General features: G+C 39.1%; 1 protein-coding gene across 1 annotated transcript in view; it reads left to right on the forward strand.

The window, feature by feature from the left end:
• SLC24A4 (solute carrier family 24 member 4) overlaps window positions 1-10,338 on the forward strand; it is a gene marked incomplete at its 5' end in the record, with an annotated part of 126,673 nt that extends 116,335 nt beyond the window's left edge. Inside the window, 5 exons of the mRNA XM_084630712.1 lie at window positions 935-1,101; window positions 3,628-3,742; window positions 6,586-6,698; window positions 7,608-7,673; window positions 10,069-10,338. Coding sequence (XP_084486838.1) covers window positions 935-1,101; window positions 3,628-3,742; window positions 6,586-6,698; window positions 7,608-7,673; window positions 10,069-10,221 — 614 coding nt within the window. The 3' untranslated portion in view covers window positions 10,222-10,338. The remainder of the gene's footprint in view (window positions 1-934; window positions 1,102-3,627; window positions 3,743-6,585; window positions 6,699-7,607; window positions 7,674-10,068) is intronic.
• Window positions 10,339-12,425: the final 2,087 nt, after the last annotated feature.

The raw sequence follows: 12,425 nt of genomic DNA on the forward strand, positions 1-12,425 counted from the left end.
TGTTTTTTATTCTTTTCCTTTGGTGTGACCATCCATCTGTTTCAAAACAGCACATTTGTATAGATCTTTCACACACAATGATCAGGGCATTTATACTGTTTCAAACATCAAGAAATCCCCTGCTAGCTTAATTATTATCCAAAATAAAGCTACATAAAGGGCACTTGACTGTGTCCATCATTTGTCAGCCTGGAAAGCAAACTTGTAGAATGCTCTAAAAATGTCTCAAGGAATATGAATATAATCCCTAGTCTGTGAAAATCCTGTAATTTGCCTCTGATCCTATTAATTGAATTTATATGCACATTTGCAACACATTTGCAATGTTTTGAAACATCGGCATTTCATATGTCTTGTCTGTGAAGCAAGAGTGAGTGTATTGTTATGCAGATAATAAACTGTGATTTGCAAATTCTCTAGCAGTAGATCCTTCACAGACACAGCTCAGAATGAAGGCCAACGTCTGTTTTTATATCAGCTGAAAATGTTTACTGATATTGCACAGAAGTGGGCAATTTTTTACACTGTTCCTTTTAAAAAAAAAGTTGTATTTTGCTTTTTATTTCAGGTGAGGGGCTTAATGGTAAGATAACATGCCCCTGAAAGGGCAATACTACCAGCCTTCTGTTTTAAATTCAAAAGAGCAATACATTGTGGCTCAATTTCATCTTCGGATGTATGTACATTGTCTGGTTTGAATCAGTGGGAACCCTACACATGCATCCAAGGGCAGAACTTGCCATATTATAAAGAGAGACAGAAACTGGGAACACGGGGGCAAGGGAGACAAATGACCCTCAAACCAAAATGCACAGCTGCAACCAAGCCTATTTGTTATTTTCTCCTCTTCCACATAGTGTGCATACATATGTAACTGGACCTGGTGCAGCAGGAACAGGAAAGTTAAGTAGGTTGTTTTCCGTTCTTTCCGCAGATGGAAAAATGAACAAAGTCAAATGGATTTTCACGTGGCCATTGCTATTCCTACTCTTTTGTACCATTCCAAACTGCAGCAAACCGCGTTGGGAGAACTTTTTTATGCTGACATTCATTTTATCCACTCTGTGGATTGCTTTGTTCTCCTATTTTATGGTGTGGATGGTAAGTAGATGCAACAAAACCTTGTTTTAAGAAATGAAATGTACAGGCCAGATGGCAAATGTCTTCAACTCCAATCCCAGTTTGTTTTAGATGAACTAAAAAACATAACCACATTGAGATGTGTGCAGTCTAGTAGTTCTAATAAATGACCTATGTGCTAGTCTCTCTTCTGGACAGTACTTTTGGACCATAATTTTAAAGGTAGGCACTTAAAGATGCAGATGGGGCCTAGTGTGATTTTTTTTTTCAAAAGTTCCTCAGTGCCTAGTTCCTAATATTGAATGGGAGTTAGGGCTTAGGTGCTTTTGAAAATCCCACTAGGTGCCTATCTGTATCTTTAGGCACCTAATACCTTTAAAAATACGGCCTTAAGGCCTGATCCTGAAACATACACAGTAACTCAGGTGAGTAGTGAGGGTTGGAGGATCAGATATAGTGTAAAATGCTCTGGGTGGAACGGACTATATTAGTCGCAAGTATTATTCTTCTTAGTAAGAGTGCCATAGAGGTTACCTCTTTTCAGTTGCTCTTAACATGTGCAAAAATGTAGGCTCTGATGAAGATGTATATCTGGTATGATCTGTTCAGAAACACTCTCACTTGAAACGCCAGTCCAGGTGATTCACTCTTTTCTCTCAGTTTTTATAGCTTAAATGTACATTTTCACTCAGAAGAGACATGAATAGTAAAGTAGCTCAAATTTGACTCTTTGTAATTAAAAAAATATTTTTGGAAGTTTAAAAAGGCATCTTTTTTCTATTCAAAGAGAGGCGAAGCAAAAGAGAAGTTATGTTAGTATTGCTGAAGGACTGGTAGGTCAATGGCAGGGTGGATAAAGCGTTCACATGCCTCCTCCAATTAAAGATCAGTAAAATGAAAAAATCTAACTCTCTTGTAATACGTACCCTGGAAAATGAAATATGTAACAGTTCCATATGACCTTTTGGAAGCATCTTCATTTATGAACAACTGATCTTCATAACCTGCTTGAGGCTTGTGAGCTGTGTGACACAGCTTTACTTGTCTGGGATACATACTGATAGCTCTGTCCGTATATTATACATTTGGGGATTATTTTATTTTTCCATTTCCACTTGGATACAGTATTTTCCCGTAAGTTAGTATTTGAAGTATTATATTATAAAGTAAAGCCCTTTCTCCCTGATTTTACAATATGTAGCAAAAACTACATTGAGAGTTACATGGTTGAGAGATTCATATTCCAACAATTCATTTTTGCTGATGTACCACATTGCCACAATTTCAATGCATCTGTACTTCAGTAAGACCATGCTGTCTATCCTGGTTCCACTTTCAGAACTTCTGTTGAAAACAGTGGGAGTTTTTGTGGAAAGACCAAAGGTAGAATGTGTTCAGAGATGCTGTAACAGTGTCTCTGATCTCTTTTAAGATGGGCCATGCCTCAGTGTCCTCACAGTTACTTGCCCTCTCAGTGGGAAAATGTCTTAGTGATTGGATAACTTAATTTAATCCTCTGGCTAAGTTAGAAAAAAGGTTACCTTCTGGGGTAACCACAACTCTAATGAAAAAAAGAGTCCAAGCAAAAACTTTTGGCCCAGTTCTGCTTCTGGGCCACTGCCTGCTTTAAGAGTCTGTGGAAACTCTTCCCCTTGGCTGCAGGGGTTCCCAAAAGAGCCCCTTGCCCCTTGATTGCACAGATCTACAAATAGGCTTTTCTTATAGGAGTGCCAGCACCATACTTCAAGGTGGCAGCACTGAGGTTTACGCCACCCTTTCTACCACAGGCTCCAGCTCTAATCCCCTGAGCAATGAAGTAGCTGTCTGCTCCAATCTCAAATATTCCAGCTTCACTCTTACTCTTCCCACAGGCTACTTCCTAGGCTTGCTTAGCTGGCTGGCTATGAAGCCTTCTTTCTGGTCCCTTTTTCAGGGTATATTAACACACACACCCCTTGAGACCCTTACTGGGATCCCCATTACAAGCTGCTGTCTCCTCCAAAGCTGCATCGGGGCCATTTGTCTAGAGAGACTCATGTTCTATTCCCTTCAGGAGTGTCTTTGTCAAGAGCCTCAGAACAGGTCTCACCTCTTCCCAAGCCATTCTCTTACTATGGCAAAGGGAGCTCCGCCCTCTTCCCAGCTTGCATTGCTGCCAAATGAAGAGCTACCTTCAGACCTGGAAGCCACCCAGCATTCCACTGTTCCAGACAGAACATAAGAACAGTCTGTACTGGTCTGTAAGCGCCCTTAAGGGGCCAGTACATCCTGTTACAAATGTATAAAGTGGAGCACTTTAAATGGCTTTCATAAAACCCTTAAGAATGTGCCTACAAGTACTTATTGTTTCCTAGTAGGAGGTTTTTAGTCAGATTGTTGCTAAAATTTTGTTTCCTTACAGAAGTGTGTGTGTGTGTATCTAACTGTCATAACGGCCACATCCAGAAATTAAAGTGACGAGTGAATCACAATTGTATTGGAAATACAGTATCAGAATAAGAGAGACTTCCCAATTATTTTAAATGGCTGTTTTCCCTGACTGTGCAGGTTACTATAATTGGATACACTCTGGGGATCCCTGATGTTATCATGGGCATTACTTTCCTAGCCGCAGGAACGAGTGTACCAGACTGCATGGCCAGCTTAATAGTAGCAAGACAAGGTATCATTTCTGTTCAAGTGTTCCAACAATTTCATGCTATGCTTCTGTAATATGCAGCTCTTTCAAACTGTTTCAGTTACAGTAGTACCTAGGAGCCCCAGTCATGGACCAGGGCCCCACTCTGCTTGGTGCTGCAAAAAAAAAGAAAATGGTTTCCACCCTGTTACATCTCTGGTTATGAGTACGGGGCATTTATTACATCCAAGAGGATTGAAGCATCAGGAGAAATTGCATAATGTTCTGGTAGTTCATTCAGCAACCAAAACTCACATATGCAGTTTTGATCAGTCAGATTAGAAAGATGTAACGTACACATGTGCTACACCAAAAAAGATTAGCCATAAAAATAGGATTATACACCAAAAGTGCATAGAAAAAGGATTTTCTTTTTGGATCATGCCCTAAGTCCTGCATGTAAAACTTGCATTGATTTCAAATTAAGTTGATGGGGAAAGATACTGTGGAGGAAAGGCACAACAAAAGTTAACTTGCTTCAAACATATTCCTCATCCAACTAGAGACAGCCAGATTCTTCCTTTTGGCTCAATGCATATTAACACTGAGTAGGGAAAGATTAACCTTAACTATGTCTAGTTTAACTTTCCTATTTAAAAGGCCAAAGATTTTTCCAGCTCATATTTACATGGCTGAGCTTTTGATTTTTTTTTTAAAAGCTTTCCTTTTTTACATGAGAAATATCTATGGACACATCCTTTACCATTGTTGCTTAAAACAAGCATGAGTGTGTCCATTTGTATCACGCTGAGAAAGGAGCAGATAGTAATAATAGCATTTTGCAGTATTGCAGCTCCTACAGCCCTTAATGCCAAAGGATGGCTCTTTGTTCTCCAGGCTGCATACAGACTCCAAGAATTCTGAAGTCTTAAACTAGCCACCAGGAGCCAGTAGAGTCCCACATCTGTATGATGTGAACCGCATAAACATATTTAAAATGTTTCATTTATAACTGTAAGAGCTATACATATTTTTAAATATGTTTTGGATATGCCTAACAAAGAATCGTATATTAAAAATAATCCATTCTCCACTTCATATTAGGAATTACGTGCAGGAAAATCTCACAAAAATAGATCAGCTGTGTTAAGAACTGTTCTGGGACACTGCCCATTAAAATTGGTTTCTTCCTTGTATGATATTAGAGTCAGTAGATCTGTAGAGGAAATACAGGGGGAAAAGTGCTAAAATGATCAGTGTAATGCCTTCATAATGCTTGAATCTGTACAGAAAATAAATGCAAAAAGAAAAGGAGGACTTATGGCACCTTAGAGACTAACCAATTTATTTGAGCATAAGCGGCATCCGATGAAGTGAGCTGTAGCTCACAAAAGCTTATGCTCAAATAAATTGGTTAGTCTCTAAGGTGCCACAAGTACTCCTTTTCTTTTTGCGAATACAGACTAACACGGCTGCTACTCTAAAACCAGAAAATAAATGCTATCATTCTTTATCTCTGTTCTCTAGAGTCTCTACCATAAGTTTAACTCAAAATGTTAAATGAGAAATCAATGGGGGAAAGAGAGATCTGCTTAGTTTAGTTATTTCACAGTCCACTTAATATTCTATTTGTAGTTTACTATTTATTTCTGTGGGCCAAATCTTTGCAATAGAATATCGCCACATATCAGGCAAAAACCTGGTCAAGATTACTTACTATGAGAGTACAGGTAAGGAACAGCTTGGTGAACTGGTAGATGGAGAATCCCTGATCTCTCATGTAACATGTGAGGGCCATGCATGGCACTTTAGTAAAGGATTTCCCAAAGGGCAAATGCAGATGTGCCCTGACAGTGAAGGGAAGCTGCAAGAAGTGTCGCCATAAACACAAATCCCGAGGATATCCCAGGGATGGATTGTCTGCGGTACTGACTGTGTCAGGCCATGCCTTGGGAGCAGACATTGTGCATGTGATCCAGCTGGAAGTCTCATGAGCTTGAAAGTTCCTCCACAAAGCTGATCTTATTTGCAGGGGACTTTCCAACAATATTAGATCTTTTCCTCCTTCCTGACACACGTTTTGTGGATTTGGCAGTAGCACAGATAACTAAGCAGGTACTTGAGAGAGAAACAAATTGCGGTGAGCACTCTGGCCACCATTATTATGGTATCAAAATCAGACACTAGCTAATACTGAGCACAGGAAACAGAGATTCTGTAAGAACAAGGTTCTCATGACTTTACCACCCACTCACACTTTGTTCTCCTATTTCATTATTGTTTGGGGTTGTTTTTAAAAAATGAAATTTCTAAAGTGTACTTGATGCTCAAACACATAAGGGCCCAATCCTGCTCAGTGCTGAATGTCCTCAGCTCCCACACTGCTCAGCACCTTTCACGATCAACTTTCAGATTAGCTAGAGCCCACGGCCCCAGAGCACATCCCAAGAGATGAAGACAGACCACACACAGCTTCCTATAATGAAGCCCATGGCCAGCTTTGCCCTGGGACTACAGAAAAAACAGGACAAATCTTAGCAACCTGTTTTTTTAATTGGCATCAAACTCAAACACCAAACAATTTCTACTTACCCATCAAGGATGATACATGCACAAAGTATATTGGTTGTGAGCATTTTTTTATTTTAAAAGGTTATGTAAATATTGCCCAAATTATCTGCTGATCTTAGGTACTTGGCAAATTGCCCATGTGGGGATTGCAGGAGTTCTTAGTTAGCTAATTTTAAAGTGTCCTCTTACATTGCAAAGCTGCTCAATGGTCATTCTCTCTCCCCCTCCCTCCTCCTCCTCCTCAGCCTTGTTACAAAATGTTTGTCCTGTGTGTTGTTTTGACCTGAGAATCATTATTTGGTTTTTCTGTTTCCCAGGTCTTGGTGATATGGCCGTATCCAATACAATAGGAAGCAATGTGTTTGACATTTTAGTAGGCCTTGGAGTACCATGGGGCATGCAAACTATGTTGATTAATTATGGATCAACGGTATGTGTGTGTGTGTGTGTGTATATATATATATATATATAATTATAATTGTTTAATTTTCGGTTTTTTGTGTTGTTTTCAGAAGAAAACATTTGTAAAAAATGCTGAGCATTTTTATTAGTAGTTAAATAAGACATGAGGTTATTTCCTGGCCAAAGAACAGGGATACATGCGAACAGTTTTCCTGTCACAAGATGCAATGAATTCCCATTGCTTTCAATGTGACTTAATTGTATTGGGTGGCAGGAGCAATTGGGTCTATTCCTGGCTCCGCTACTGTATGTCTGTGCAGCTTTGAGCAAATCTTTTTGCCTCTCCATGTCTCAGTTGACCTGGTTGTAAAATGAGGATAATAAGGCTTACTCTCTTTGAGAGTTATTGGCCAAAGGCAATATACAAGTGCGGAGGGGATTTATTTAAGCAGGACTGATTATTTACACATTTATTCTGATTCTTTTAAACATGCTGCTCTCCCATTATTGTAACTTTTACCATGAATTAAACATCTAGGATATATGTCATTTAAAAATTGTAAATTGGGGCTTGTCAACACAGCGAAGCAGTGAGCGCTAAGCGATGTGATTTCTAAAGTGCACTAACATGTTACACATTAATTGGCCCGTGTAGACCCCTAGTGCACTTTGATGTGGTGCAGGCACACTAGGAAACGTTTAGTGCACCTGAGCAGGGTCAACAGGGGTCAATTAGTGCGCAGCATGTTAGTACGCTTTAGAAATCACACCCCTGTAGAGTGCAGGACGCTGCCATGTAGACAAGCCCTTCGTTTCAAATTTTAGACAGTACTTGAAAATAGAATAGAAAATGTTCTAAATCAAGAGGCAGTTAACTTTCTATTGCACTTACTATGTCCTAAACATTTTAAAGTTCTCTTATGTCTAACTTTCACAGGTTAAGATAAATAGCAAGGGACTGGTCTATTCGGTTGTTCTTCTGCTGGGGTCTGTAGCTCTTACTGTAAGTATTTCTGTGGTTTAAAATGTGACCGCTTCAAGTATTCACTTCATGTCATAATTTGATACATCTATTTACTTTGCATGTAGCAGTAGGAGAAACTGGAAGTACTTGCCATTATGACTAGCATTTGTTCATATAGAGCTTGATCTAACAACCAAAGACATCGGTGGGCTTTAAATCAGGCTCTCAGCACTCAGTAGGGCACCGAGGACCTTCAATTCCCATTTATTTCAGTGAGAACTGAGGACCTCAGCTCCCAGGAGGAGCTAACTAAGTAACTCTTAGGACTGGGCTATTATTTTGTAACAAAGGGCCTGGTAAGTGAAACATTAATTTGGGTCTGAAGTCAGTTCTAACGCATCTAGGGCCTGAAGTGGAATGCATTGAAGTCAATGGCAAAACTCCCATTGAGCCAGATGTGGGCAGAACCAGACTCTGAAAGTGTAAATATCCATCCTCATTAACACTTTGCAGTGTTTCTCAAACTGTAGACTTCCAGCGGAGACTACATAGAGAATGTGACAGGTTTCAGTGGAGCCATGTTAGTCTGTATCAGCAAAAAACTGAGGAGTCCTTGTGGCACCTTAGAGACCAACACATTTATTTGGGTGTAAGCTTTCGTGGGCTAGAACCCACTTCATCAGATGTATGAAGTAAAACGTACAGACGCAGGTATAAATATATGAAAGAATGTGGGTTGCTTTACCAAGTGTTAGGTCAGTCTAACGAGATAAATCAATTAACAGCAGGGTACCAAGGGAGGAGAAATAACTTTTGAAGTGGTAAGAGAGTGGCCCATTACAGACAGTTGACAAGAAGGTGTGAGTAACAGTAGGGAGAAATTAGTATTGGGGAAATTAGGTGTAGGTTTTGTAATGAGCCAACCACTCCCAGTCTTTATTCAGGCCTAATCTGATGGTATCTAGTTTGCAAATTAATTCCAGTTCTGCAGCTTCACCTCACATTTCTGCATCATGTCTGTGGCTTACCAATGCATTGTACCAATGACACACTAAATTTGGTGGTAGGATGACCAGTATTGCAAAAATCAGATCCTAGTCTCTATACAATTAACTTGCCAATGCATCTCACAAGTGACTTGTATGGAGATAATCTTTTTGCCAGCCCAGCCCTCAGTAGACGCCATCACTGGTACTCATCTTTGCCACACTGTGAAGCAAATATCCAAATAATATCTTAAAAGACAACAGTTGTGTTGTATTGTGTCATAAATCTTCCCCTCCCCGACCCACCTGTCCAGCAGTTTGGCAAGGTATGGGAGGGTTAGCTAAATTTTATCGGCGAAGGTGTCCATGGGGTATTGATGGACAGAATGACCAGGCTCCTGACGCAGCTGAAACAGTGACCTCTGAATGGAAAAGCTTCTGAACACTCCCATTACTCTCTCGCTAAACGTGAGCCTAAATGTGGATTTAGGAGCCTAACTTTAGGCTAGTCACCCAGATTTGGAAATTTTGGCCAATGTCTATGCACAGTACAATTTGAGTGGCCTATATTTTGGCAAACTGTCTGTATGAAGGAACAAGCCATCTAACTCATTACTTCTGACCTCCTTTGATACTATGTTCTCTGCTTCTCTGCAGCTGTTGAAGGAAGGAACGTTCTGTAAGGGCCAGTGTTCCAGAGAACATAGGAGATCTAGGGGGCAGCACTGAAGGTTCTTTTACCTGATAATTTAGGCTGTACTGAAGCAATTAATGGGAGCTGCATGACTTAAAGGGTGTGTTGAAACTATACGCTTATGGGCTTGATTCTCGGTTACATTAAGAGCTCTTCGCCAAGCTCTGACCCTGTGAAGGGTTCTGAAAATATGCCACTCGCTTGCGGTACATTTATGGTGCAGCTGGAGGTGTAATTTCTCACATGTATAGACATACCTACACTAGCTGTGATCAATTGTCATGCTAAAAATAACAGGGTAGCCACAGCAGTGCAGATGGCAGCATGTTACCTAGGGCAGAGACGGCGCTGTTCCTACTTAGGGCTCCAAATGGCCTAGGATCTCAGACCGCTAACCTTGCTGTTTTTAGCAAGTTAGCTTGATCAAGGCTAGTGCTTGTATGTCTGTCCAAGGACACCTCCAGCTGCAGTGTAGACACACCCTACGTTACACCCACTTCAAGGCCGCTTTATATGTTAGAGCAGTGTAAAGAGGTCTTAATGTAGCTGAGAATTAAGCCCTCATGTTTAACTTGATCAGTTATGTGCCTTATTGCCATCTGAAAAAATGAACACTGTCCTTTCTGATCTGTAAGATGACCAAGACTGCATTTTTAGCATGTTTAAGGACAGCAGATTCAAATAGACCTCATATGAAGCTTGTAGCATTTGTGTCCTTTGAGATACCAGTAACTAACACTTTGTATACTTGCAGGTGGGTGGAATCCATGTAAATAAATGGAAACTTGACAAGAAACTAGGCTTCTACGTGCTGATTCTTTATGCCATTTTCCTGTGTTTCTCTGTATTGATAGAGTTTAATGTCTTTACCTTTGTCAACTTTCCAATGTGCCGAGAAGATCTTTAAAACAAACCACAACCATGAGAGAGGCTTGACATACTCTTGATTTCTTGTGCTATAAATGATAGACATTTTAAATTTCTACCTTCTCACCAGTAATCTGATTTTCTTTCCTGCTTTGTCATCCAAGAAGCACTTTTACTTATCTGGAAGGAAAATAAACCTTTCTTTTAACATGCTAGCTCAAGGCAACCAAAGCATTTTCCTCTTTGGGTATTGCTGCTCAGTCATCCAACTTGTGGATCTCATGCAGAGTGCTCAAAAGTCTGATTTTCGTGGTGTTCTGCTGTGGTTTTCATTCTCCTTATGCAGACAATAATGCACCAAAGTCAACTGGAACAAGACTAGAAAAAACTCTCCTCTCCCTCTTTCTTTGACATTTACTGTCCATGGAAGAAGAAGAGGCTGGCTCAGAACTTTTCTTGGCTCCATTAAAAGCATCAGAGCTACAGGACCAGAAAGTCCGATGCACATAACATGGCATGCACTGTTGTGGACATATGTTTTTCCCCTTCAAGTGCTCTGTTTATAGAGGAACTGCATTGACATTTATAAGCCTTTGTTGGTGATTTCTGAATATTTTATCACTCTTTTTTATTTAAAAATGTGAAGAACACATGAACAATTTTACAGAGAAAAGAGAAAATGGTTAATATTGTATCACTTTTGATGATGCACACTAAGAGAAAAAGAATCTGAAATCTTCACAAGAGAATATACGTGCAAAATATTCATACTTGAAAAATGTGTTTTACCATCAGCAAGGAATACTGTACAAATATAAACTAACATTTGTGGAATATTAAAGCCTGTAAGTAACATTTTGCATTGGCACTGGTAAGCCCACTTGTAATTTTACAAGAAACTGAAAGATTAACACCCAACGGGGTGCTCGGTTTCTAGTGGCAATTGTTATCTGAAAACTAGAACATGAACACATTCCAGACCTTCTTGCAATATGATGCATCAGGGATTTTTTGGGGGGTGGGGGGATTTATTTCATTATTAGTATATTAATCTAGAAGCTTTTCCATCTTCTCCATTTTGTTTTTATACCTCACAAACTTAATAGAAATGGGTACCCAACATTAAGTAGTGCATATAATAAACAACTCTGACAAGAACAAGTCTGTCATGGGAACTATTTCCTTGATCAGATTGTATGTAGGAAGTTTTAAAGCATGTCTTTCTTTAGAGCCAAATTATTTTAACCCATAGAACCAGAGTTTGATTTTCTTTGCACCTGTATAAGTCTAGATTAATACAGTAACTCTCAATTTTCCTGGGCATAACTGAGAACAGAATCTTGGCCAGAATAATGAGTAACATTACAAAAACTGTGTAATGTCACAGTTTGAAGTAGTGTTATAAAGAAGATTCATCAAAAGAATTTAATATATTTTGAAACTGCTACTTAACTCTAAAATGTATTTTAAAGTTGTATGTGAACAAAACATATAACGTTTCTAAAGAAGCACAATTAACTTTATACATAGATTTATTTTTATTTTTTTAATGTTTATATAGCAAAACATCTATCAGATTACTAAAGATTTGATGCATTTTAAATGCATTAATATTTTGCACTTAAGATTATATATCAAGATGCCCATTATTTGTCAACAAAAATACTTTAAACCCTTAGGAAATAAAAATGATTAGAGAGGTTCCTTTACATATATTAAATTTATCTGACTAATATATGACCAATAATTCCTTTCAAAGCAAAGTTGCATGCACAACCTTAATTACTCCAGGCAATGTGTTATAATTAAGGCTATTTTTTTATGTGTGTTGGGGGATACTAATTAATGAATGTATTTTGCTGTTGAATTTTAATAGGAATTGGATCCTTTCAACACAGTCCTAAAGAAAAAGGGCAACATATCCGTTATTTGTCTTACTGTTCTTTGTTACAAACGTCAGTATTAGTAACCAAGCTAAGTTTTTTTCCCCCTCACTCCTGTGGTTGAACTCACCAATCCTAAAGATGGCAACAAATGGCATTTGATTAAGAGGCTTTATCAAATAGGCAAGTGTCACTGGGATACAAACGTAATGGCATTTAAAATACCTTCACTGTGGTTTAACATGGGAAGAGGTGGAATCCATGCACACCTGTGTTATCTTTATATTGTAGAAAGGCTGTAAGCCAGGGCTAGATTGTGCCTCCAGGTCACAGGTCCTGCCCCTTTTTCTTCCTTCCATTC

The sequence above is a fragment of the Lepidochelys olivacea genome, assembly GCF_965140295.1.
Source record: "Lepidochelys olivacea isolate rLepOli2 genome assembly, chromosome: 6".
NCBI classification, from domain to species: domain Eukaryota; kingdom Metazoa; phylum Chordata; order Testudines; family Cheloniidae; genus Lepidochelys; species Lepidochelys olivacea.